We start from the raw sequence: 27597 nt of genomic DNA, 5'->3' as shown, positions 1-27597 counted from the left end.
AAGACTATATCTGATCAGGATGATTTTGATCAACAAACATGAAGACTTGGAAGGGAGGCTGGAAAATATAGAGCAAAATAATTCTGTACACTATTCAGTACACTGTCTTGTACACTATTCAGAACACTATTCAGTACGTGGTATAGATAGAAATAGAAGATATCAAGGGAGAGTAATTCTTCCATGAAGACGTGTTGTACCTAGAGATGAACTGATGATGGATGTCATTGTACGATCCTGTGATTCAAGGGAAGGGATTGTGCAAGTATCAGTTTACAAGGAATTTATCTAGAGTTGTAAACCCTTGGTCGTGTTTCATGGAAGGCTCATCACAGCGACCTAACTCGGTTGAAAATTACTGCGGTTAAAACTTGTGGAAGTGTTGTCCAGAGGTTAACACAGACGGCTCGGTTATAATCCCCCAGGAACGTTCTACCCCGCTGTGTTGGTGGCGCTTTTAACCTTGTTATGGACACTGGTCCGTCTGGGGCGTGAGGAGGGATGTCTCTCTCTCTCTCTCTCTCTCTCTCTCTCTCTCTCTCTCTCTCTCTCTCTCTCTCTCTACACCATTCTACCTTTATAGATTTTCAATTTTCCGGCCCAGGTCCTTATGGTGGTGTGAGCAGCTGATGTGGTATGAGGAGCTGATATATGATATATCAAATGATATAAAGATTCACTGCAATATAACACTATGCAACATTATGTACAAATTAAGTACTTAACCATTCGGCTCAAAAACTGTAAATCAACTATAGTCAAAGATCGAGTCCAAGGACAAAAGACGAAAAAAGAAATGATGATAGAAAATTAAGTCATTCTTTTTCCCTCAGAAACAGACCAGCAGACGTGCTCGTCTGTTCCTCCATCGAGACAAAATCCTATTGAGCTTTGCAACAAATTGGGTAGCATGAAATTCTGCTTTTTGGACTGAGTTGTGCGACGGGTCGCTGGAAGGTTCTTTGTAAGAAGATGAAAGATTTTTACATTGTCGAGAAGAAGAAGAAAGAAAAATGATCCATGACTGTTATATAGTTTCCTGGAGATGAACTTTGGAGATCGAGATTAAGGGGATGGGGGGGTGAGGGGAGAACATTTACTTTGAACCTAGGCACAGGAGGGGAAGTTGAACTTGTGGAACAGAAGATTAAACTTGAGGGAAGAGAATGTTGCTTCTGAGGAACACAAGGCTGGATCCGTGGGACAGAATGCTGGACCTGACAGGTGATCTGACTAGAAAGACCGAATGTTGGACATGAGGTCCAAAGAAATAAACGAAGGATATATTGGAAGTGTGTGGGATCGTGTCTTTTCATCACAAGATGCATTGCTGTGCGATTCAGTTGTACAATACGTCATTCTAATGTTTCATTATCTCATTCAGTGCTACACTATCACATTCTAATCCCATATTACCACATTCTAAAGTTATATGACCTCATTGTGTTATATTATTTCATTCATATGTTATATTACCTGATACTAATTTCATGTTACTTTATTCTAACGTCATAATAACAAATTATGTTAGATTACTTTATTCTAACACTATGTTAACTCATTCTGCTATCACATTATCTCATCATAACAATCCAATACTTCATTCTAATGAAAAAACATCATCCACTAACAGCATAATTCGTAAGTCTCCATATAGGGTCCCACGAATGCAAAACTGTTCATATTGCACATGTATGTAGTCATATCGATCACCCAGACAGGTGATCATGAATAGCCAATCACATAAATGAAGCAGATATGGCTGATTACATATACGTTGGCAGTTCAGAACGGGATCAGAATTTGTTTCTAACAAACAGGTAATCATAAGTCCGTAATCAGAAGCAGATGATTACAAGTAGGTAATTGCAACTGAATAAGCATAAGTGTATATAATCCCAATAAAACTGTAGCAAAACGAACTTTACAAGGTTTGAGTCTCTCTCTCTCTCTCTCTCTCTCTCTCTCTCTCTCTCTCTCTCTCTCTCTCTCTCTCTCTAAACAGCGGTCCCTAATGACTAAGACAATAGAAGCGACATTAAGATCCACCGGGCGCGGCCGGCTTCAGGGTGCTGTGCTTAAGGCCGCTCAACTTACTACCTTAAAATTAGATTCTCGAACTAAACGGGAAAGAAAAACAAAACCCTTACAGTGTGGCGGCCGCTACACCTGTGCTGGATGTGAAGGGTCTGTATTTTTTTTCCCCAGGAACGACGATTGTTTTCTATTATTTCTTTCCTCAGTCTCGTTATGCTGACTGCTATTGCTTTTAATGACGCAGAATATGATTAATGTGTCAAAAGCTGATGATTTCGAAAGCTCATGAATATTAGAACTCAAAAAAAATTGTCGAGAAATCTTGTGTAGGTTAGAGAGCGCCATCCAACTCGTTCCTGTATACGGCAGTGCAGTCTACCGGTAGGGGCCTTTAAGATCTCTTGGGATTCCGAGAAACGTTGAAATACGAGAGGGTCATTTATATTGTCCTCGGGGGCTCAGGCTGGGGCGTTTGAGGGTGTATGGGTGTAACCAAGATGAAAAGAAAGGAGAGACAAGTGCTGCGGTTAATGAGAAAAACCCGGATGTACTGGATCTAAATGAAACGAAGAGAGAGGAGGAAGAGAGGTTTGAGAATGTCCAGTGGTGAAGTCTGGGGTTAGCGAGGGGATGAGAGGGATAGATACAGTGGCAACCCCGTGTTGGAGGGGGAGCTATGGGACTGTGTGAAAGAAGTGAAGGAAGTGGGACCTAAGACCAGTGTGGGTTAGAATATAAGAAGATTATGAAAGGTGGGTAACTGTGTGTACTAACGCATCTGGAAGTGAGGGAAGTGAAGATGGGAAAGGGTGTATTTTGGGAGGAGCTGACGTGGTGCTTTGAAGTTTTGATGCAGGTGTGAGGGCCCTAACAGCTTCAGGGCCCCTGACAACTTCAGGGCCCCTGACATCTTCAGGGCCCCTGACATCTTCAGGCCCCTGATATCTCCAGGGCCCCTGACATCTTCAAGCACCTAACATCATCATGACTGTGATGTTGTGGATGTCTTGGAAAATATTTACAGTACACATCATATACCCAGGCCTCAGGTAGCCGAGTGGTTCACATTATTCCCGTCTCTCCCGCCAACACTTCCAACTTCTCCATCATTTACCTTTCCCCACCATTAACCCTCACCATGAACCTTCTCCAACACTAACCTTCTCTAACATAAACTTTCCCCATCATTGACTCTATACAACATGTGACTTTCCTCGACATCAAACCTCTCCACCATTAACCATCTCCAGCATGGACCTTCCCTAGTAAAGAGCTATCTCCACCACCACTGCCTACTTCAATGCAAGGACGACCACCATACTCATATTCCTCACTTATATTCTTCCTGATGCGATTTATCTTCGTATGTCCTTCCCAATTATCCTTCTCACTGTTCTTGCCTTTATTCGTACCCATGATATTCTCCAATCAGTGTTTCGTAGGGCATTAGGGAAACTGAAAGACAACTGAAAGTTTTATGTTACGTGCAACAAAGTCAGTATCTTTTTACGACGTTATGAATAGAAAGTTGTATTCAATTCCCTCAGATGTATTGTTAATATCATATAACCTTTTACTGCGATATGAGTTAGGAAATCACTAGGGGAAAATGCATATCCCAGACCCTTAAGTATTGAAGGTCACCCTGGAGGGGCTGTCAGTTAAGATGTGATATAAGTTACATGCAAAATACATTGATTCCTCCATCCTTCCATACAAAATGGGTCCAATCTCCCCCGGTCCGTAAATTTATTACTGAACATAACCAATTATCTTTCCTCTCTTTATTCCCTCTCCCCTCCAATTTGTCCCACTCAGTGCATTCTCACTCATACAATTCTCTTCTGTCACCTGTTAATGATCGTCATCCATTATGATCTGATATTTCCCTTTCATATCTTGAATATCAAACGTAACATTCTGAATGATAAGATATCTATAATGCTCTTCCTCCCATCCGTTCTTCGGGATCACAGGATCGATCCTTGTCCCGACTGTGATCCACTACACTGTTGCAGGTCACAGAATATGATCCATTCCTAGAGACTTGGACCAGGTCACAAGGTTGATCCATTCTCAACTTCACACCAGGTTACAAGGGCTGACCCATCCCCAGCGAAGTTCGAGCAGTTTAGCGAAGACTCACGGTCTTCGACTTCATTTTTCATCGTGTAGAGCGGGAGAGGCCGAGTATCATAACAGAGTACTAAAATGTCAGCAGACAAGCTGCTCTGCACAAGTCTTATACTAGCCCCAGAACAGAAATTATTGACCAAGAAAGAGACGAAATCTTTCGACAACCTGTTGTATCCATCTTGCCTTTTTTTTTTTGCTTTTCTTTTGAATGCACGTTAGTTTTTCCCAAGCATGATAATCCCTTCAGTGCATCAGTGCGACCCTTGTAGCACGAAGACACGACCCTTGAACATGACGGTACGACCCTTAGGTATGATGTCCTCGTCTTCCATCTGCCCTTTAAGGGTCACGTTTTGAGATCACACCATCATCACTGGGGCCCTTGTAGCTCCGAGGTTGCACTCCGCGCAGGAGTGAGGTAATGCAGGACTCCTCTGAAGCGAGAAGGTCTTCGCGAGATTGTTCTTTCCGTCAAATTTCAGCGGGGCAGGTTGGGATATGAGACGGGATGATACGGCAAGTTATAGTGTGGTATGTTGTGGTACGGGAGGGATGGGGGTTGTGTGGTATGTTGCGGGTGGTAAGAGGTGCTGTGGTAGGTTGTGTGTGTGGTGATCTGTGGTGGTGGTGGGTGGTGGAGTGTCGCCACAGACTGTGGTGTGGTACAGGGTTGTGATGTTGTGTAAAATAGTGTTCCAATATATTACGTAGATGTTTGGAGGATATTTTTCATTTCCACTGTTAAATGTTAAACGTGAGTTTTCTATATTAAATAATGATTCCATGATTATATTGTGTGAGTCACCCACGCCGGGGGTTATACATAAAGCTGGAACTGATCTCATTAACTCATATTTTGTCCTGCAATAAAATGCCTTTTCCTTTCGGCCTAAATTATTTGTCATAAAGGTTACTGTCCTCTAAATCTAATAAACAACTACCTAAGTGTCAAAAGGCAGGAGGCAACGGTGAGTGTCAATGGGAGAATCGCGTCATGGAATGTTTCATAACAGAGACTTGTAAAGTTAAATGACGCAGGATTTATTCACATGCTACCGTACAGGTCGGTCATAGCAGGAGTTAAGTGGCAATTATTAGCTGGGTGAAGTGGCATTAGCCTTGTCTTGCCACCTGGGGGCTGGAAACGATGTTGGCAATGTTGGTGGCACAGGAAGGTGGGTCAGAAGTTGGTGGAAATTGACATCATATGGAGGTATTGTCCTCCTATACGCGAGAGAGAGAGAGAGAGAGAGAGAGAGCATATCATCAACAAAGAAGTAAATCGAAACCTGTTAAATCTCATATCTTTCTACAGCATTTTTATCAAAAAAAAAATATTACTTAGAAAAAAAAAGGTTTCCCAACTTCGCCTAACACTTGATCAACTAACTATTTTGCGAAAGAAATAATCCGACAAGATTTAGAAGTGTCCCACTTCTTTTTTTTTGACTCCTGTGTTGAAGACGAAGCACCATTAGTTCTGAGTCTCGGATATTTTTTTGTTTTAGCGAAACTTGTGGAAGTTTTCCAACGTTTACTAATATGTCTTGTGACGAGGAAAAGACATTAATATCCTTTTCCTGTGTGAGGACTTTTGTGAATGGTGGCTTCTCTCCGTCGTACCTCACGTATGTATCCCTTGATGTTTGAAAAGTTCCAGTGAGGTAACTTTGAGCTCAACCCGACTTCAATCTGATATCTGATGTGATTTCAGTTTAAGAAAACCAATTCTAAAGATAAGATGGACCTCATTCATAACTTAGTGAGGAACCTTCGCTACATTACCAGTCTCTGCTGAGTTTGTTTATATACTAACAATTTATGTACTTCCATATCTCTAAGTTCTATGAACATCTTCAATTCTTTCTATGATTCTAACAGCATTACCTGATATCCTAAACCTGAACGATCTACTGCTTTATATTGATGATAACAACTGAACTGTATCCTTTTTCCTCCACAGAATCGTGTAGCCTAGTATGCTGGAAGCATGAAGGACTGATATACGACATTCAACACAGAATTTGCTTCAGAACAACCCTCTTCTTCATCTCTTCTAAAGCCAAGATGGATGAAATAAGAGTAAAGACCATGATGAAATAGGTTAGTACATGAATTCGAGCAAATACGACTGAACAAGGAGTGAGGCATTATAGTGTTCTGACGACGTAACACCGAGAAACTCGGACTTCTGTAATGAATTCCGGCAAAAGCTGCTTGGGGGGGAACTACATATAAGCTGCAGCTAAGGTTCTTATGTGAGACCAAAAGCAGAGCTGGGACAGAGGAATGACATGGTCGACGAATATTTAATGATTATATGAACAAGTCATATGTGTCTGCTTTGAAGAAAATAAGGTATGTGTGTGTGTGTTTGTGTGTATGTATATGTGTGTGTGTGTGTGTGTGTGTGTGTGTGTGTGGAATACCTGGAGAAAGAGAAAAATTTGTGTGTTTGTATGTGTGTGTATGTGTGTGTGTGTGTGTGTGTGTTTGTCATTTGTGGGCCACAAGAGAGCATTATGAGAGGGTCGACAGAGGTGCTTTGTGGATAGTGTAAAGAAAATGTGATGCAGGAAGAAAGCTACTTAGTACAATGAGGAGCATTATACCGAAATTACTCGTATAAAGAACATTAGTATGAGAGAGGGAAGGGGCGCACTCTGATGTATATATATACATCTTCTACGAAAAATATACATCTCTCGTGAACGCTGCAAAAATTGAGGAGATCAACATTTTTTTTATCAGTGTCAAGGGAGGAAGAATCTTTCTCTTGGTATAAGTTCTAAAACTTCATTTAATCGCTGGTAATGACATTATCTCGAGCTCCTGGATGATAATTGTGTTTCCTCTCTCCTTGAACTCTTGTAAGCTTTGTGGAGTCATTAATTAAAAGAACGTTACCTGAATTAAGATTTAAGAAAGCTGGTGAAGAAAGATGAGACAAGAAAGATTTGCAACAGGTTAAATCTGCCAGGGAATAATGATGTTATCATTGTATCTAGGTTATCTGTTATCTTGTCCAGGGTGGGTGTTGTTATCTTGTCCAGGGTGGATGTTGTTAACTTGTCCAGTTCGGGTGTTATAATGATCAGGTTGAACTTGTATAAAATGTTCAGTTGCATTATTTCCTCTTTTACTTTTGTTGTTTACCACAGATCTGATCAGCATAGCCTTCATGGATATACGTGTATCCGTTTCCATATAATGCCCTCTGTATTTTCTGATCCTCATATTCTCTGTGAAGCACACTAACTTTTGTTATCCCAAGGTAAAAAGAGGAAAAAAAATGGGACATTTCTCACTCTATTTGCATATTTGACATCTCTTGCAATAATATCAAACTTTTATCTCCTCCAACTTGGTTGGAGTTCAGAGATTCGCATCTGTCTCGCCTTTTGCAGTTGTGATATTTGTCATGATGTTCGCGCGTTCGTGGCAGTATGAATTCAGAATTCTGTTGTTTATTGCAGCCTCTTGCAAGGCGATATCCACGGTGACACAAAGGTTTGCACAGGATGGGATCTTTATATCTAAGTTTATCATCGTATTTGAACCTTCCTCTGAGATAACATTCAGACATTTCTTTTTTTTCTTTTTTACTGTTATGTTCATTCGGTATTTTAATCATTGTGTTGTCTTGTATCTTTTGCTCATTCCTAATATTCATTCTCGTATCTTTTTTTTTCTATCTGTCCTATTCTTTCTTTTATTCATTTTCATTTGCTTTTATCTCACATCATTATCTTTACTTTGCCTCTTCGTAGTGATGATGATGATGGTAAATTTCAGCATGGAGGAAGAAACGATATCTAACATTTGCTTCCGACTGTTGGTGTTTCTACTGTATACAGAAACTCTCTATTCTATGTATTCTTTAATATTGAGGTCGAGGTTTACATGCAGTTTATGGTTAATGAATATCTATGTGCCCTTACACCAACAAGATGGGATATAGTAACATTTGATACCAGTATATCAACAGTTGTTTCATCAGTATTCAGTCCAAATTAAAGTGAAAATCAGATATTAAAGAAATAAAATTTCATTTATCAACATGAGTCATTTTGAATCCAGGAATCTCTTGATGATATATCAAATGGGTAATCTATATTTATCATAATTCTTTTAAAATGAATACTCACTTGTTTAAAGATTATCTTATAGATAAATGGAACTTCCCATATGGTCTTCACCTGGCTCAAATGTATAGATTATTCAGATTCACAGTCAAGGGCTGTTTCTGTGTTCTTAATGGAAAAGCTTTTATACTGCCAGATGGATCTTATATACTCAGTGATGATTTCTTCACAAAATGAAGCCGAGTTTTTATCATTCAAATCTGATTAGATTTCTGCAGGTATTTTAGGTGATTTGGTAGTGCTTTTTCATCAGCTTTTAAAAGCATTATGTAGGAAAGGGATCTTTGAACTTAAAATGCACTTAAAATTGAGTTTAGATATTTAGATAGACGTAAACACTATCATTTGGTTCCTTGGCATAGAGATGAAACTCTTAAACAATTCCTGTGTAAAGTTGCTATCTAGAAATCCTACATTCATTATCCCTCCCCCCCACCAAACTCACTTAATCTATCTCCATTAATTTCAAACGCAGTCTCATTAGCACTCTCTGCCTCGGATCGTCCACGATTTGATCGTATTGTTCCACACTCCGCATCGAATTTCCAGTCATAAAGCCATAACAGGAATCCAGAAGTTTTCGTTAGCATATACATCGGGTTTCCAGAAGTTTTCGTTAGCATATACATCGGGTTTCCAGAAGTTTTCGTTAGCATATACATTGGCAAAAGTCTAAATGAATTGGTAGGTCCAACTACACTTGCAAAAATAAATTCATGTACACTGTCTCAATACAAAAAGAAAATTATTTGGATTATCAAGGATGGGAGTGATGTATATTTGTATCGGGATTATCAAGGTCTCCAGATTCGTATAATTAAGAAAGGATGAGGGAAATACGGTAATTATATGGGTAATAAGCGGACGATCTAGGAGGTGGAGAACAGTTAGGGAGACATAGCCTTCGATGCAACAAGGACCATAAGCGCTAAATGGGTCTTCAAGGCTGTTATATGGGTCGTCAAGACCGTGTGGAAGGGGTCGTCAAGACTGCCTCAATGGTGTCGGAACTTCAACAAGAGGTATTGAAGGCTTCCTTTCGTGCTCCTTATGGCGTCGTCCAAGGCATCATTAGTCAGGCTCACACAGTGTGTCAGGGGATCCAAGTCCCCGTAAGTGGTGTCAGCATTCTAGCACACACACACACACACACACACACACACACACGTAGGAGTAAAGACATGGTATGTATATATTTACCTTAAAGGTAAAGAGTCGGGGCAAAACAGTGCAACTGTCGTACAACTGAAGGACATGGCATCATGACAGGAAATCACATTATCACAAGCGGCTTTTAGGACATTATGGTTACAGAAACCAGACACCAAATCACTTCCTCCTGCATCAGATTTACAAGATTACTCAATGCCATTAGCTGTCGAAGCCATATTGGTGTCTGGCTTCTCTATCAAGTTTGTATCGAACTTTAGTCAAGATTAATCCAGGAAACCAATCAGCATGTGGAGGATTGAATCAGAGAAGAAACTTAGAATCCAGGTATCCACACACATCCTCCGGTGCACCTCAAGCATGTATTACAGACGACCAACCAATCAATAAACAAACTGAGGATTTTGAGAGCAAGGATTAAGGTCCCATGAGCAGGCCGAGCCCGGTAACACCCTGGCTATCTATACCAACAAGTATATATAAATACTCTCGACTCCATATGTTTGTTCAGTAATAATTACCTCCCTCACCTTACTCTGCACCAATTAAGATATTCTTAATATATACAATGATAGCTGTGCCAACAGTGATTAGAAACTCATTTGTAGCAATCAGGAAGTTGTCCATTGTGGACCCATTTAAATCAGTCGTCCTAAAGTTTAGGGATCAGTCAAAACTTAAGACTTATTCTTCTTCAAAAAAATAGAAGAGAAAAGTAAATAGCGAAGAACTTATGAATTCCAATCACTGACCTGATATATTGGTGTTAGTTACACCAGGTGAGCCCAGGAAGTGTTTATTTCTTATGTTTAAACTTCCAACCAACAGGAATGGAAATAAGTCTGGTGAAGAAATGTAGATGAAGTTATATATTTCTCATGAAAGATATGAAAGAAATGTCTGATTGTTGTATAGAACCACTTTGCATTCAAAATAAGCAAGTGTAATATATGTATATAATCATTCATTTATAGATATTGTTTGTTCATTCATTTAAGCAGATGGAAAAAAGTCCCCTGGACCAGCAGCTTTTCTGGGATCAATGCGTCAGAGAGAGAGAGCAAAATATTGCCTCCATAAATTTTAGGGGTTAGCGTAAGGGAGAGATTGCTGGGAAATGATTCCTCGGTGGGAGATGATTTCTTGGAGAGATACTATCTCTTGCTCAGGCGATGATTCCTTGGTGGGAGATTATTTCCTGGGCCGAGACGAATTCTTGATTCAGTGTTTAAGTTCATGGTTGAGAAATTACCTTTGCTTTGATGAGACTGTTACTGTGGTGAGATGATGACATACATGACAGTGGCACGTCGGATGTATAATGTATGACAGGTGATACCACAGTGTAAAGGTTTTTCATCTGGCCAAAGGACCATGAATAAATATCTATAGCTACTGGGCTCAGAACAAAGCGATCCAGTATAAAAGATCCCGTTGTATGAAAGTTATGGTGTGAACTGCTTGACTGTACACAACTCAGTCTTAAAGACGACTTTAGCTTGTAAAGTGATGGAGTCAAAGTAAGAGACAAACAAGACGCTATTTTGAAATCAACAATTTGTTTACAACATAATCAACACGGATTTATGTCAGACAAGAGCCGACCCACCAACTTTTAGCAAAAATGTGTGAAAATTGGACACCAGCTAATATTAGGTAAAGGATTAAGCATTAACTTAATCCATTTCGATTACCAAAGGGCATTCCATGCCGTCCCACACAGAGGGACGCCCAGTAAACTGAAAGCATTTGATGTTCAGGGTAAAGACCCAGAGTGGAATAGTAGGTTTCTAATATAAGAACGAGCTTTACTTAGTGTAGAGAACTCTGACTGAAGTGGGGTAGACAACAGAGTGCCTGCAGGATCTATTCTGGGACCTCTTTTGTTCTTAATTCCAAATAGGAAGATTTATGAGGACGCACAGTGAGAGAGGAAAGGAGAAATGTGAGTCCACATTGATAAATGGAAGTAACAGGAGAACAGTGGGAGAGGTTATAAAGGAAAAGGATATGGAAGAGTTCCTAAGCGATGATATGAAACCAACAAAGCAATACATCAAAGCTGCTCGAACAGTGAACATTGTCATGAGATCTGTTAGGAAAGTTTTCAGCTGGAGAGACAGCAAAAGGACTCGGGATATTGTGTATTACGTTCATCCCTCCACACCTTGACTACTGTGGATCAACTTGGTCAGTGTACAATGACAGGGATGATACTCATCAGGAAAATATCCAACATAGAAGTACCGAACTTGTTCTCTGTCGACGAAGCAGGAAATTAGAGAAGTTGAGAGAGAAAGAGAAAGAGAGAGAGTTCTTATGAGTTCCTATAACGAGAGTTTGCTATTTGGTGTTCGCAAGGCTAGTGCGTAACGTTCACAAGGCTAGCGCGTAGCGTTCACCGCATATGTCAAAAACATCTGGTAATCTCAGACGGTCACTCATCTAAAGAACTAACCAGGGCTAACCATGCTACCCTCAACACTCATAAACAGACAATGGGAAACCAGTTCAGTTTGTTACGTCTTCCTTCAGCTTTGTTCCTGACTCTGAAGATGATCAGAACTGAAACATGTCGGAGTTATTGATGAAGGATGAGAGCGAGACGTGTTGTGCCATGGGTTATGATGGTGCGTTTGGTACCGGTGTTGATCATGACGGTACGGTGTGGTACTGCTGGTGGTGATTGTGGTACGGTATGGTACTGGTGAAGGTAATAACAATACAGTGTGGTACATGTGAAGGTAAAGGTGTTGTAACATCGTAATCATAACATTATATAAGCACATTACAGTGTTATATAATGTTATGGTCTTGGAGAATTACAGTAGAGGACTCTTAGATGGTCAGTATGCAAGCATGGTAACACTGTGATCCTCCTGATGGTACAGGCTTCAATGGAATCGTGCAAGGAGGGCAGTATACAGGCAAGGCTACAGACGGCATCCTAATCATAGAGAATTCAGCGTAACACTGTGAGAGGGACAGTATACAAGCATGTCCATCTCAGCGATCCATATCGTTGAAGATACAGTATAACATCATTACAGGAAGGAACCGTCTATGCCAAGTCTGGCCATAGTAGGGCCCCTGGCGGTGGTCAGTGTTGGCATCGGGAAGGCCCGGCACCCAGAGCAGGGGGGGGGAGGAGCCTGGTGTCAGTGCAGGGCGTCCAAGGTCTGGTGGCACCCTCTGGCCACATCCGGTTGCCTTATCTCTGGTGTTGGCGAAGCGAGGAGGGGCTGCCAGGAAAACTGAATCAGTCGCTGAGGCTTGCCGCTCCTGGTGGGTCGTCGCTACGAAGGCGGTCGTCTCCGGGAGGCTCAGAAGAAGGAGGAGAACTCAGGCAAAGTGTCACGCTGTTACTTTCGGTGAGATGTTACCCAAGTGGTCCTCTATATATGGAGGTATTGTTACGATGAGAAGAATGAGGAAGTCTTGGGTACAGTGTTAAGACTAAGGGAAGACACCGTTTATATTTTTATATGTCAGTAGATATAAAGCTACCATTTTCTACACATATACCCCATTTTTTCCTCTCATGTAAAACAATAGAAGTGGAAAATGTGAGAACGTGGGACATCCATTCGACTAAGGTTCCTCGTGCCTTCATACAATATGAGTTGGAAAATGTAGAGGAATAGATGAGCTCCATGCATGACTCCATTCGGATGCATGTTATTTACGCATGAATTGTGCATGTAGTGCGAACCATCAGAGGGGAGAAAAGACGAGAGGAAAGGAAGGGGTGGGGTTATGCCCTCAGTTTACCCTCACATGCCCGCCCCATTTGGCTATTTTGCGCCGCCCCTTGGCGTTATCCTCAACAAGTGGCGATTGATAGCCTCTCTTACTTTTCTCTTTCGCTACGTATCGATGCTTCTCGCCACAGTCACTGGACTCCAGGTGGTGCAAGCCATTTCCTTTTACTTCCGGGGCTTTTCGATGATACATGCCACAGACGTATGTATATCTGTCTCGATATTTCCATCAAATCCTTTCACATAAATAAGCTTATTTCTCTGCCATTTACTGGGACTACGGTCCATTTTCTCATTGATATTGACGTCAGGCCATTTATCACCAGTGTTTGAAAGAAGGAGGCCATTTCCTCGCGTCCTGTTAGTGAAGATGATAAGTAATCTTTCTCGTAAAGATAAGGATAATGGTGAAGATAGTGACTTGGCGTATATTCTGAAGTTTGGTCACTATAGATAGATTCAGTGATGATTTCAAAGATTAGTTGATAGTTATAAAGTTGGTGATGGTGATTACACGGATGATTAATAGTGATGATGGAAGCGGTGGTGATGAGGGAGAGGCTGGCTCACATTACGAAGTGGAGGTGAAGAATGATGGTGTTTCTTTTGTGATCTTGATAAGAAAAAAGAGTTAGTGTTGCTGATGATGGTGACGCTGATGATGGTGACGCTGATGATGATAGCTTTGCTTTGGTGATGGTGATGACTGTGAGAGATGTGAAGTTGAGGAGATGTAACACAAACAGATGGGATGTGAGGAGCTTAACATGACAGGTGTAAGGTGAGTAAAGTGACATGACAGATGCGGGAGACGTCAGAGAAATACGAGGTGCTGTGGGTGTCATGTTGAAGTGTCTGTCTGGTGTCAGGACAACAAAGAGAGACTAGGGAAGGCGATGCATGACGCATGCTCTCTGGTGCCTGCCGGTGTGGATGTGTGACGCAGAAGGCACGGTCTCAGAGGAGTGGACGCATCCTGTGACCCTGGCGTGAGCTTTAATCCTTTTACTTGAACGATCAAGAGGTGATGAAAAAGAAGGTCGGACCAGAAAGGTAAAGTGGAGACAGAAGATAGCTGTAAAATATACAGACATGTGGCATGGTTTTGCTGAAGCGTGTGAGTAACTCATAATGTTGCGCTGTGGCATAGTCATTTACGGTTATTCTGATGTATCCGGTGTCTCTCTATGGCTGTGACACAATCTCTCACACTCAGCTAGCGGCATTGACGTAAACTTGTCAGTGTTTCCTTTGTATTTTCCAGTCTCTATGGCATTTGCTGAGTCTTGATGTCCCTGACTGTAAAAGGTTAGTATGTTCAGGGGTCGTGCTATTGGAAACCATTATGGGAGTGGTGTCGCCCTTGCAATATACAGGTATGGTCGTGCTCCCTGCTGCAGGGTGAGTGTGTGTGGTATAGGTCACAGATGGCGCTGGTGGGACGCCGCAGGGTAATGGGAATTCTGTTGGTGTTGCGTTTATGGTTATTGCAGCGGTGTGTTGGTTGAGGAAGTCAGTCGCACGGTAAACTCTCGAAACTCTTCCTGCTCTTCGTACCACCAACAATGTGCAATGGAGGCTACTCGTCTCCTCTCTTTGTCGAAGGCTTTTTTTTATGTCGTTTTTTGTAACTGTGTCATTTATTGTCGTTTAAACGTCTGCGTTGATTATGTCAGGGTTTGGAAGATACGGCCCCTCACCTGCACGGTAAGGTTTCCTGTTATTTTCATTGTATTGTTTTCCTTGTGAACTTTATCATCCAGTGTCCGAGAACTGCGTCTTGAAGAAGACTCCCCGATGATCTAGGCTGGATCATGTATCCTTAAAACCTTGTGGTTATCTGACACCATAATCCTCCCCTGACGTGGAGGGATGTAGGTGGTAGGTGGGTTGACAGGCCCCAATGAGGTCATCAATTCTCCTGAGAGGGTGGCCGAGTACTGAAAATCCTCACATATCTTGTGTTGCTGTAAGCCTCCACTGTGAGCAGTGATAGCTACTCCCAGCGTGGACGCTGAGGTTGGCTGGCCAGGTGAGTCATATAACCTGCAAGTTTCAGGGTTTAATGATTTGGTCGACCTTAAGTACGGATAAGAGTGACATACGCATGTATTGTGCTGTATAGCTTTAGTGATGCGATGTTTTGTGCGGACATATCATCTCGGTTTTCCATTGTTGTTCTTTTATTTGTTTTGCCTTTGTATGTGTTTCTTTATGCAAGCTCGATGGTGGATGTTTTTATGATAGTAATCACTAATGACTAAATTTTTTCTTGCGTATTTGCTTATCAGTTTTGAGGGACGATATATTTCCTTCACGTCGTTGGTGAAGGTCAGGTCTGGTGGTGTGGTAGGGTGTTCATCTTGCCAGGCCGGAGGTTGGGGAGTGTGTGAGCTACACTGGTGAAGAGATGGTGTTGTGGTCGGTTACACTACCAGAGCGGTGGGGCATCACGTGACAAACCCGACCCGTCTGTGGTTAACTGGCTGATCCTACACAGAGCAGAGGGCGTGAGCTATCTTTGGTAATACACTGTGCTGTTGGTCATGGCTGCTACACATTCTGGTTTGTTAGTCTGGCTAAATAATTGGTTCACTGGGTATTGCAGATGCCTGGGGATTGCTCGCTCCTCTATCATGGCGCATATTATCAAAGCGTTTAATCCAATTTCCATTTGTTGTACGGCATTAGGGAGAATCTCCTGCCTTAGGGTTAGCAGGACTTTGGAATGCGGATGAGTTCGGTGCACTTTACCAACGTTCGTTAGTTCGACTCCTCTTTATGTATTTACATATCTCATCTGTACATATCACCTCTGTGTTGGCTTACTATGTATTCTTTCCATATGTGGTTCTTTTCTCATAAAAAAGATCTTGAAGTCTCTGGGTTCTTGTGTGTGTGTGCGTGTGTGTGTGTGTGTGTGTGTGTGTGTGTGTGTGTGTGTGTGTGTGTGTGTGTGTGTGTGTGTGGAGCTCAACAAAGCCTCTAGGATTTTCTACCAGCGATGTTCGGGTTATGTCCGCCATAACTCTCGCTGATGTCGATAAAAATGATGTTTTCATCAGCTGGAACCCGTCATAGTATGGTTTTTCCGGCCAGAAAATTTAGACTAACTGTCGGAGTCGTCGACGTGTGGGTAGTTCACTTTAACTGCTTAGTTAACCTACTGGGAAGAGAAATGTGGCCAACAGATAGGCAGAGGCTCCTCCCAGGTCAGACCTGACCAGCAGACAAGCACAGGTGCCTCCCAGGTCAGACCTGCACCGGTAGGATATAGACCCAGGCTTTGTGTGTCCCTCTGACATGAAAGGAGATTGTGACATATCACAATAGACATTACCCGTCACCATCACACACCCGGAGGCACATGACCCGTCACCATCACACACCCGGAGGCACACGACCCGTCACCATCACACACCCGGAGGCACACGACCCGTCACCATCACACACCCGGAGGCACACCACCCGTCACCATCACACACCCGGAGGCACACCACCCGTCACCATCACACACCCGGAGGCACACGACCCGTCACCATCACACGCCCGGAGGCACACGACCCGTCACCATCACACACCCGGAGGCACATGACCCGTCACCATCACACACCCGGAGGCACACGACCCGTCACCATCACACGCCCGGAGGCACACGACCCGTCACCATCACACACCCGGAGGCACATGACCCGTCACCATCACACACCCGGAGGCACACGACCCGTCACCATCACACACTCGACGGAGAGGAACGCACTTCCTGACTTGACGCTTAGGTCGGGTGTCACCAAGGGCCTCGCAGCTCTCCCCTTACGTATACTCTGTCCTCCCCGCCACGCCCCAGGCAACCCGAGACGCGCCCCGCCTCACCCCAGCCTCATTCCCCCACACACCCCCTCCCCAGCCTCACCCTCCCCCTACACACTGTGCCTAGACTCGGTGCCAAAGTACCAAAGGACCCCGAGGGTGTGACGGCCTCACCCCGCCTCAGTTGCCGTGTGGCGCTGGTGTCTGTGGCTGCGTAATGCTGTGCTCTGACCACACATCAAGAACCTGAGGGTGGCGGTGCCGTGCTGTGCCCTCACCACACAGCAGGAGTCCAGTTCTTCAGTCGCTCGAGGTGTGGCCAAGAAAATATTACCACAAGACAGCGTCTAGATAAACTGCAACGCTAAAATGTGTTCTTAATCCACGTACGTAAGATGTATCGACGGATGGCTGTTAACATGTGGTAGTGTGGTAGATGTGGTAGCGTGGTAGATGTGGTAGGTGTGAAGATGTGGTAGACACGGTAATGTAATGTGTACGGAGAAATGCTACCAGACGAAGACCAGACCCCCAACGTGGGTTCCCTCAGTGACTCTATCCTTAAGCCAGAACTGTCGCGTTCCTCATAACTCCTCATAACCTGGCCATTACATAACCCAGTCTCATAACCTCATAGATTCTCCCCATGAGCTCCCTCGACCTTAAGGTGGCGAGGGCCTCCCTCACAGTCGACCCTCACATGTCGAAGCACCCCAGCAGCCTAGGACCTCCACCAGCACACACGCACCAACCATCATCAAACGTCAAGTGAACATTGTTTACAAACATTCTATTGGTTATAACTCGCTTTTCTTTACTCTGACTCAATGTCTATATGTATCAAGTGATCATATGTTGCCATTTCATATTTACCTGCAGCTGATGCGGAATATATATATATATATATATATATATATATATATATATATATATATATATATATATATATATATATATATATATATATATATATATATATGGAGCTATTCTTTTACAATTACTTGCTTGTTCTGTTGTGAATATAACCTGTTAACAGTACTCGGAAATTATTCTTGTGTTAAATCACAATTAGCATATAAATAACCCTGTGTCATTACTCTTTATGTCTCAGGATAGAATAAGACAGAAGATAGCCCAAGAATAAAACCTATACATGTGTGAGAGAGTTGTGAAAAAGGGAATTCTCGTTGTGAGTTGTGAGGATCCTTTCCTCTGAGTTGTGACAACCCAGGGGCTGACGTGAGGAGCCTATAAACTCCCTGGCCTTGGCTCATCGTCTAATATCACCTCGACCACGGCTCAGGGAAGAAGAAAAAAAAAAGAGGGAAAAATCCAGCACAAGATCCAGGACAATGTGTCTTCAGAAGATTGTCTCGGGAATTGTGATTGTTCTTCTTGGTCATGTCTTCACTGAGGTGAGTCCCTGTCTGTTTCTCTCGGGTTAACTGTGGATATTTTCTTTTTACTTCAAACGCTTCGTAACAGACGCTCAACCCTCGTATCCCTCTCCCTCTCTCTCTCTCTGTCTCAAGCGTCTGTGTTACAGTCTGTCACTTGAGTTCTGCTTAAGGTGAAAAATTAATATTCATTTAACTATTTACCAAGGAGCTATGATAGATTCTCATATGACTGTTTATCAAGGGAGTATTTTCGGATATTCATTTCATTATTTGCTGACGACCCGCATTGGACACTCATTTGACTGTTTACCAAGGAGGTCCTTCAGACTCTCATTTGAAACTTTACGAAGACTCATTTGAGTGGTTGACATCCCAGCAGAATAGACTGGACTTTACTGGAATTTTTCTCACCGACGTCCAGATCGGTCTCACAAGAGGTTCTCAGCGACCTACAGGAGAATTTCACTTGACTTAGAATCAGGTTTGTCCTAAGTTTACCCCAAAAAGCCCTAATGTAAGGGTGTCTTTAAGAGCCAAAGAGGCTCTGTATTGACAATATTTTTTACACTATACCAGCATTATGATTTCTTATTGGATTATATTTCTTTCATCTTGCGTCTTTTTAGAATCAAGGACGAAGCTAAAAACTGCAATTCTACGATTCATCAGGGTACAGACCTTGCAAATGCTCACTTAGGCTCATATTAATGTTAAAATTTCTTCACCTGAAGAGTGCTCCGAAAATGACATCACGACCACTAGTCGTGGACTAATCAGCCAGCGGTTAATGTTTGCCTTGAAAAGTTTGGAAAATGGCTGGAGAAAGTCTTAATTTTATTGAGTATATCTACAAACTCCTTCAATATGATATTACATGAAGATAAAACATCTATTTCATGTTGTAGAAAAAGATCATAACATGTTGTGTCTCGCATGGAAACAAGCAGTTCTATAATTCACAATTTCCTACGCAAAAGCAGTCAATAAACTCCTTGCCTCTTTTACGTCCAACTTGAGTTATGGAGAAAAACACATGTTGAACTTCCCTTTGGTCTCACTGATTTCATATAAGACGGACGAAGTTCTTCCTTCACAGAATTCGTAAGCATACTTCTTTCCTTCACTAGACGCAGAAAAAATGGATAGATTGTTGCTCATCCGAATTCTGTAAGGCTAACGAAGCTGTGTGTAACTAAGCTTTCTCTTGACCTTTTCGACAGATGAACAAGACTACACACCCGTATAGCACTATCTGCAGCCCGTGAGGTACATGGTATTCAATAAACTTTAGAATCCGTAACATTCAACAAAAGAAAAAAAACTGTGTATTGAAATATTCTGAATCACTCTGAATTTTACACAATTGATTCGTCAAGTTTGAGAGCTGCCTCTCCTGCCTCAGGCACAAGTTTTAGGTGTACTTAGAAGGATGGGTAACCTTTCGTCAATTTTTTACTGTAAATAAAGCTTTAATGGTGGATATCGATCTGGAAAAGCTTACTATACTGATCCAAATATACTCTGAATGAAGCTTTAGCTGTACAGGAGAAGCTGGGAAAGAGAACGCAGACTGGGTTTTTTTTGGGTTTTTTTTGTCAGTATCTATCAAACGAATATATAAAATAGAGGATTTTACACATGTTTTGCAGACGTTTTCATTTAAATCCTTAAAAGTCTGGGTTTTCTGATACTTTGAGAGAGTCAAACAAACCTTGATGAAACGCTGTTCCTGCGTTTTTTGCAGTTGTTTGATAGTTCCAAAGCGCTGTTCACTATAAACTACTCTGGAAAATAGAGCCGTCGTATATATATATATATATATATATATATATGCGAGGTAGCCTCGCTACCTCGCAAACGCGGGAGACAGCGACAAAGTATAAAAAAAAAAAAAAAAAATATATATATATATATATATATATATATATATATATATATATATATATATATATATATATATATATATATATATGCCTTGTGAACGTCAGGTCACAATGTGTGACTAGTAACACCGTGATATGGTTGAAATATAATGTCCTGCTCATATCTATGCTTCTCTGTCTACATGGTCTCCCATTATTCCCTTAGCTCTGTGAAGTTCCATAGATCTGGCAAACACTGATGGGTCTTTGTATATCTCTTTGTATATCCCTCTTCCTTTAGGTTTGGGGCTCCCGTCGACACTATGAGCAGCAGCGCGCCCTTATGAAGGAGGTGAAGGGTTTGCAGGAAAGCCAGGAACTGCTACAGGGGGAGGTGATCTCTCTGAGGGACACTGTCAACACGCTGATCACCTTCCTCAAAGACACTCTGCCCGAGGACTGCAGCGCCGCCCGCACCAGGGGCACCTGGACCTCTGTTGTTCAGGTGAGGAAGATTCTACACTGATGATGAGGCCTTCCTACCTCAAGGTATAGGCCTTCACTACCGATTGAATTTCTTGAGCTGGGTGTGCTGACAGCCTAAGCTGGTGGTGCTGATAGTCCAAAACTGGTTGTGCTGACAGTCCAAAGCTGGTGGTGCTGACAATCCTAAGCTGGTGGTGCTGACAGTCCAAAGCTGGAGGTGCTGACAATCCTACACTGCTGCCGAAGATCCAGCGTCGTCTGTTGACGCTGTGTGTTCCGCTCTGGGGTTTGGGACCCAGCATTCTGGTTTCATAACGTGATCCATATCTTCCACTCTCGTACAGTTAATCTTTCCTTCCTGCCTCTTATTAGCACTCGACCAGAATATGAAAGTGGCAAGCTTGCGAGAGCTACGCCATACCTTATGAAAGCTTGATTTATTCCTTTGTCTCGACCACGTCTCGAACCATCTGACGAAACCTCGGCATGTCTTATTGAAGCTTCGACCCGTGCTGCTGTCTGATATATTCTCGCTGGAGGTTCATTTCATAGGCTCGTAATTCTACGAACATCATGCCGGATGATGATGATGGAGTCTCTCAAACACTGAAATATTTTCTGGACGTTAGATAAGGGAAGATAGATAAGGCAGCTGACGTGTTACCAGCACTTTCATTACGGATACGTTGCGTGGGCTCGGTACTCTGTACCAAGTGTGTGACGAAGCCCCGCCTTTCATATAGATAAAGTAAATATACCTTCGTGTCGCCTTGAGGGTAACGAGAGGAAGAAAAAAAAGATTATGGAATACACAAATTTGTGGAGTAAATAAAAGAAAAATATAAGAAAGTATGAGTTCTCTCCAGCCAATAAATACCCAGGAGGACAACTTGTCAAAGACAAATATTTGCTCAACTTTTATTGCTTCAGAAAAAAACGGCGAAGACTAACGAAGGTTCACGTCAGGTAGAAATCATCCGAGCTAAACCCTGGCCCATAAATATCTGGGTAGGCTTTGGGTCACACACGACCACCTGTGTTATGGTTCTCTGACACTACACACACACACACACACACACACACACACACACACACACACACACACACACACACATATACACAATTCATCTACACACTATACCAACACAGCACATCTGCACGACATACACGAAACACTTATACAATACACCAACACAATACACCGACACAATATACCTACACAATAAGCTTACACAACACACCTATACAATACACCTACACAATACGCCTATACAATACACCTACATAATACACCTACACGATACACCTGCACAGTACACCTACACGATACACCTACACGATACACCTACACAATACACCCACAAAATAGGATACAGAACCTGGAAAAGCATACCTCACGTTGAGTACCTGCCATGACCTCCCAGTTCCCAGAATCAAAAAAAAAAAAACATCGGTGAGCTTAGACATGGGACTTAAGCTTAGATGTTAAGCTTAGAACATAAGAAAGATCTGAACAGTAAAGCTGCTTAATGATAGCTTGGTCTTACGGGAGATGGGAGAGCGTGGGAGCAGCGTCTCTGAGAAGGTGTTCTCAGAGGTAAGTTACACGTCTCACTTTTTCGCATCAGGAAAATCCTTTTTTTTCTCTCTCTCTATTAACGTCGATCTTTTGTTATTTATTCATACCACATGACGATGCTGCCCTTGCCTTTTCGTCCATTTCAATCACGTCTATTTATTCTTTTCTTCTCGTCCTTCACTCCCTCTTTACTTACCTCGTGTTATTTCGAAATTTGGCCAAGTTCATGTATCACAAACTATGTTTTCTACTTCCATTGTACTCGATCTATTATTTTTTTTTTCTTTACGTTCCTTTCATCAAATGTTTGGGCAAGACTTCATGTTTCTGACCATACTCTCATAACGGTAGGGATTTTCTCCGGTCACTGAGCACCTCTTACATATATATTTTTTCCAATGATTCTACTGCTTCCCACCTCATTAAGGCCGCTGCAACACACGTAGATAAACCAGCAACGCTAAATCTTTCCTCTGGTTTGTAGGAGTAAAGTTTTCCTCCGTTTTTATACCTCCTTCGTGAGTGCAGGTCATAGTACATTTTTTATGTGTACTTTTTATGTGCTGGATGTGTGAGGGCAGTTTATAATACATTCTTTATTTACGGCTCTTTTTATACTACATTTGTGAGGAAGTTTTGTCGTTCATTCAGTGTTTCCACGTTTATACCAGTTTATATCACTGTAGTGATGGTAGTTTGGTGTCCATTCTCACGTGACAATTGAAACCAATAGGCACAATCCTGCAGTGAATGTTCCCAGTGCTATCATTAATTATTCAACTGTTGGAATCTTTCTTTTTTCATCGTTTTGGCCTGAAAATGTTCCGAGCATTGTGTTGTACGTGTGTTACAGGTGCGGCCTGAAAATGTTCCCAGCATTGTGTTGTACGTGTGTTACAGATGCGGTCTGAAAATGTTCCCAGCATTGTGTTGTATGTGTGTTACAGGTGCGTCCGCCAGGGTTGCCGCCCAGGACGGTGCGTTGCGACCAGTGGACGGAAGGCGGCGGCTGGACTGTCATCTTAGCCCGACGCCCGACGCACTCTGAAGACCTCCCCAGACTTGACTTCAACCGCACCTGGGTCGATTACAAGTATGGCTTCGGCCATATTAACGGCGAGTTCTGGATAGGTAAGGCCCCAGGATAGAAAAAGGAGGAGGGGAGTCCTGGGTAGGACAGGGATAGATAGATCCAAGCCACTGGATAGTAGAGTGTGATTTAGAGGAATAAGTAGATGTGAGTAATACAGCTGTTAGTTGAGTATAATATGGATGAGTGATAGAGACGGAGTGACTAGGAAGAGCTGGATTAGGCAGGAGCTGGATAAGGGATAGATGTCTATATCTAAGTAGCACTAGCCTTATTTTCTCCCTCGTGAAGACTATCCTACTACACTACTCTCAACATCACCCATTTACCTGCAACGACAAATGAAAGAAATAGGGAACTTTAATCGTGTTTAATCCTCCCCTTCTTTGTATTCTTCCCCATTTTTCTTCTCTCTCTCTCTCTCTCTTCGCCCATTTCCCCGCCACACACCTCTAGTGTTCTTGGTGTTCCGGCAGGGAATGAAGTCCTCCACGCCCTCACACGCGAGGCGCCGCACCAGCTCCTGGTCAACCTCATCGACTGGAACGGAAGAAAAGCCTTCGCCTCCTGGGACTCCTTCAGGTCTGTTGATCACTGGTATCCTGGGATTTGTAACGCTTCTTCTTTGTGTATATGTATGTGTGTGTGTGTGTGTGTGTGTGTGTGTGTGTGTGTGTGTGTGTGTGTGTGTGTGTGTGATGTTTTACTGTTGTCAGCGAGCACTGAGAATCTGATCACAAAAACATTAATGTTCTTAGGAGACAGAACAGCTGTTCATCACTTGATCAGACTTGTAGTTATCGAAAGCAAAATGACCGAGACACATAACAGCAACCTCATCTCGAACACAACACAATACAACATTTCGTAGCTTGTAAACGAAATATTCCAGCTCAGCTCTACTCCAACAGAGCAAGTTCTCCTAACTTGTAAATGAGCAGTACAAGTTCTGGCAGAACTTACTCAAGTACTGCAGCTGTGACCCGGTCCCAGGCAACTTACCACCTGTCTGGTCGTGTTCATTTGCTCTGTGGAGTTCAGCGCCAGCTGCTATCGTCACCAGCTGATGTCGTTACCAGCTGCTGTCATCTCTCTCTCTCTCTCTCTCTCTCTCTCTCTCTCTCTCTCTCTCTCTCTCTCTCTCTCTCTCTCTCTCTCTCTCTCTCTCTCTCTCTCTCTCTCCATTAGGGTGCTGGAGCCAGAAATGCAAACTTTGTCACGGGAAAAAAAATTGAAAATTTGGGTATTGGCAAGTTCAGAAGCAATACGGTCGTGCTCGCTACTTCGGTGCAACGTCGTTTCCCAAATCTCTTGAACCAATAGAAGCTCTACGAGAACACACACACACCGTTTTCCACCCCGGTCCAGTTTAAGTAGCTCTTGGATAACTTATCATAACATTCCACCCACCTCAGCCTCACTCACCCAGACGTTGGTATGTGAGTGTACTCATAAATGTTTATGTCCTACAGGGTGGAGAGCGAAACCAGACTGTATCGCCTGAATGTACATGGTTACAATCACGAGAGCACTGCTGGGGACTCCCTCCGCCACCACAACCATCACCCATTCTCCACCTTCGACCACGAGAATGATAACGACACCCTCGGTAAGTGCCAGCTGTGCAGGAGGCCAGTGCCACAACCATACAGTGCCTACAGTGTCGTATATACATCCTCAAAGGTATGATACATTCCCCATCAAAGTTGGTCTTGTGGTTCCGGGTTCAAACTTTCTTTATTTTGCTGGTCAGATCACTGCGCTCAGAAGCACGGTGGAGGCTGGTGGTACTTCACGTGTTACGTGTCTCATCTGACGGGTACGGCGCTGGGTCCCAGCGAACCCGGGGAAGAAGGCATCATCTGGAGGACGTGGAGTAAAACCCTGAGCTTGAGGGAGGTGTCCATGATGATCAGGCCTCCGCCCAGTGTGTCTCCCTAATGGAACACCCTCCTGTAGCCTCCTCTTGCAGGTGACTCGTTTCCTCCTGGCATGTATCACGCTCTGGTGACGTGGTTCTGACCCGAATCATGCACTGATGACCTGATCCTGGCATGTATTATGATGTAATGACCTGGTCCTGACCTGAATCATGCAATGATGACCTAATCCTAACTTGCATTATGATATGATGACCTGGTCCCATATCATTCCCAGGGTGACCTGGTCCTGACGTATACCATGTTCTTATGACCTGGTCCTACACAGCATCATGCTTGGATGATCTGTTCCAGCCATAACTAAAGTTCGAAGCCAATTAGCAAAGAACCGGCACAGCCGTTCTGTTTGTACATATGCATACATCACCACCTTATATACTTTACTTACATAATGTGAATCATTTATGAGTTTTCTCTCGTATAATCGTATAGATATGACGGCCTTAGAACTCAGGTCACCTCATGGACCCAATAATGTAATTTGATTTGGTCTTGAGAGCTTGAGGGAAAGCCCTTTTTGATGCCCTTCAAGATCTGAGGCCACATAACCAACGCCATCTCAGCCATTCTACACGAAATGACACGCCTTTGACTGCGGTGGACCGTAGTGGTATATCTCTAACCATAGTCAGTGTAAGATGTCTGAAAAAAAAAAATATATATATATACATTACTCGCAAATTCTATTCTATCAGTAAAAGCAATTAAAAAATGTTCTCATGATATACCGTGGAGCTTTTCCCTAGCATCCTCTTGGTTGAGTGTAACACTGTGACACCTTTACTGTCACTTAAGTTACCTCGCGCCATATTACTGTGTGATATACCCAGCTGCATTTCACACAACACACGCTTATCATCATTACATGCAAATGAGGCAGGTTTAGCCTGACGCTAAGCCTTGGTGCCGGCAGTCCAGACAGACTTCCCCCTCCAGCAGTGTGATTTACTAAAGTAAATGTGTGGGTGTTTTTTTTTTGCGCTCATTATGTCCTCCCAACTTTCCTGAGTTGCAGACAGACATTATAAATAATTCAGATATTCAGACATTGTTCATGGTATGGCCTGTTGTTCATTCTTGCTGGAGATTATTAGCTAATGAGTCATGAAACCAGACCACGTACTCTAAATACAGTAAAATACAAGAACGACCTACTTATTCTAAATTCTAACCTGTTTTCCGATTTGAAATTGAGACTCTTAGATGTGTGATCCAGTCGCTTGGAGTCTTCCTACTAGGCAATTGTTATTGCTGTTGGGTATTTAAGTGAGAGGCGAGTGTGAGAGCTGGAAGAAAGGAAAGGAATTGAGAAATATAAAAGGTGAGCAAAAGATAAGAAAGTTGGTGTATGCTTATGATGCATTTTCATGAGGAAGAGGAAGAAGAAAAACGTGTTTATGATACGCTTTCACTCAAGAATGAATGGTACATATGTGTGATGAAGTAAAGGAGTTTGAAAACCGGTATGTATAAGCGTAATATATATGTTTTCAAGATAATGTGGCTTTATATTGATAAGAAATGGGCCAAATTGCAATCTATGACCGAGTATTTAGAAGTGAAGAAAACGGAAAATTTTCTTACTTGGGGATTATCAGTGAAGACGGAGGATGGAAAACAATAGGAATAGTAAATGAAACATAAACTTGAAATATCAGGAAAGTAGTAACTGGGAGAAACTGCCATGAATAATGTGTGATGAAGTCTGTTTGAAGTTGTCGTATTTGACGTACCAGAGCAATAAATGTTTTTGCCTGAAACTCTGCCTCAGTGTACTGAGAGCGAAGGGACCGAACACTGACGGTGTGGGATGATGATACTACAGTGTAGGTGGAGTAGCAGGGCCTCCCAGGTACCAGTGTCTGCAGCCTGGAGCAAGCAAATTTGTGGCTCAAAGGAATTCTTAATTTGCTGCACCAAATGCTCTGGCCGAATGCAACTACACATAACCATTTCAGTAGTTTCAACGAGGTCAGTAACCCAAGTCTACACCTCAGTTTCCATATACTGAAACACAATACTGTAATCCTATACCGCCACTTGACCAGCACAATCCAGAACCGTCAACAATCCGATAAATCTTAATGAAACCAATTTCAGGTTTATCAAAGTAATTACATTCCCATTTACGCTCTAATGACCAAGTGTCAAAGGATGGAATTGGCAGTCATGAAAAAAATC

The 27597-nt window shown here is 42.6% G+C and overlaps 1 protein-coding gene across 4 annotated transcripts in view; it reads left to right on the top strand.

Moving 5' to 3' along the window:
* LOC139757269 (ficolin-2-like) overlaps positions 1-26097 on the top strand; it is a 28848-nt gene extending 2751 nt beyond the window's left edge. Inside the window, exons 2-8 of one of the 4 annotated variants that reach the window (XM_071677607.1) lie at positions 6137-6276; positions 18171-18474; positions 20623-20826; positions 23334-23517; positions 23953-24058; positions 24949-25085; positions 25230-26097. In XM_071677607.1, the coding sequence (XP_071533708.1) occupies positions 18412-18474; positions 20623-20826; positions 23334-23517; positions 23953-24058; positions 24949-25085; positions 25230-25417 (882 nt within the window). In that variant the 5' untranslated portion in view covers positions 6137-6276; positions 18171-18411 and the 3' untranslated portion in view covers positions 25418-26097. Of the gene's footprint in view, positions 1-6136; positions 6277-12705; positions 12860-17223; positions 17446-18170; positions 18475-20622; positions 20827-23333; positions 23518-23952; positions 24059-24948; positions 25086-25229 lie in introns of those variants that run through there. The other 3 variants (XM_071677606.1, XM_071677608.1, XM_071677605.1) reach the window with 3 other exon arrangements.
* The last annotated feature ends 1500 nt before the right edge of the window (positions 26098-27597 follow it).

Source organism: Panulirus ornatus, chromosome 25 (assembly GCF_036320965.1).
Source record: "Panulirus ornatus isolate Po-2019 chromosome 25, ASM3632096v1, whole genome shotgun sequence".
NCBI lineage: Eukaryota > Metazoa > Arthropoda > Malacostraca > Decapoda > Palinuridae > Panulirus > Panulirus ornatus.
This window is presented reverse-complemented; position numbering and strand designations above follow the sequence as displayed.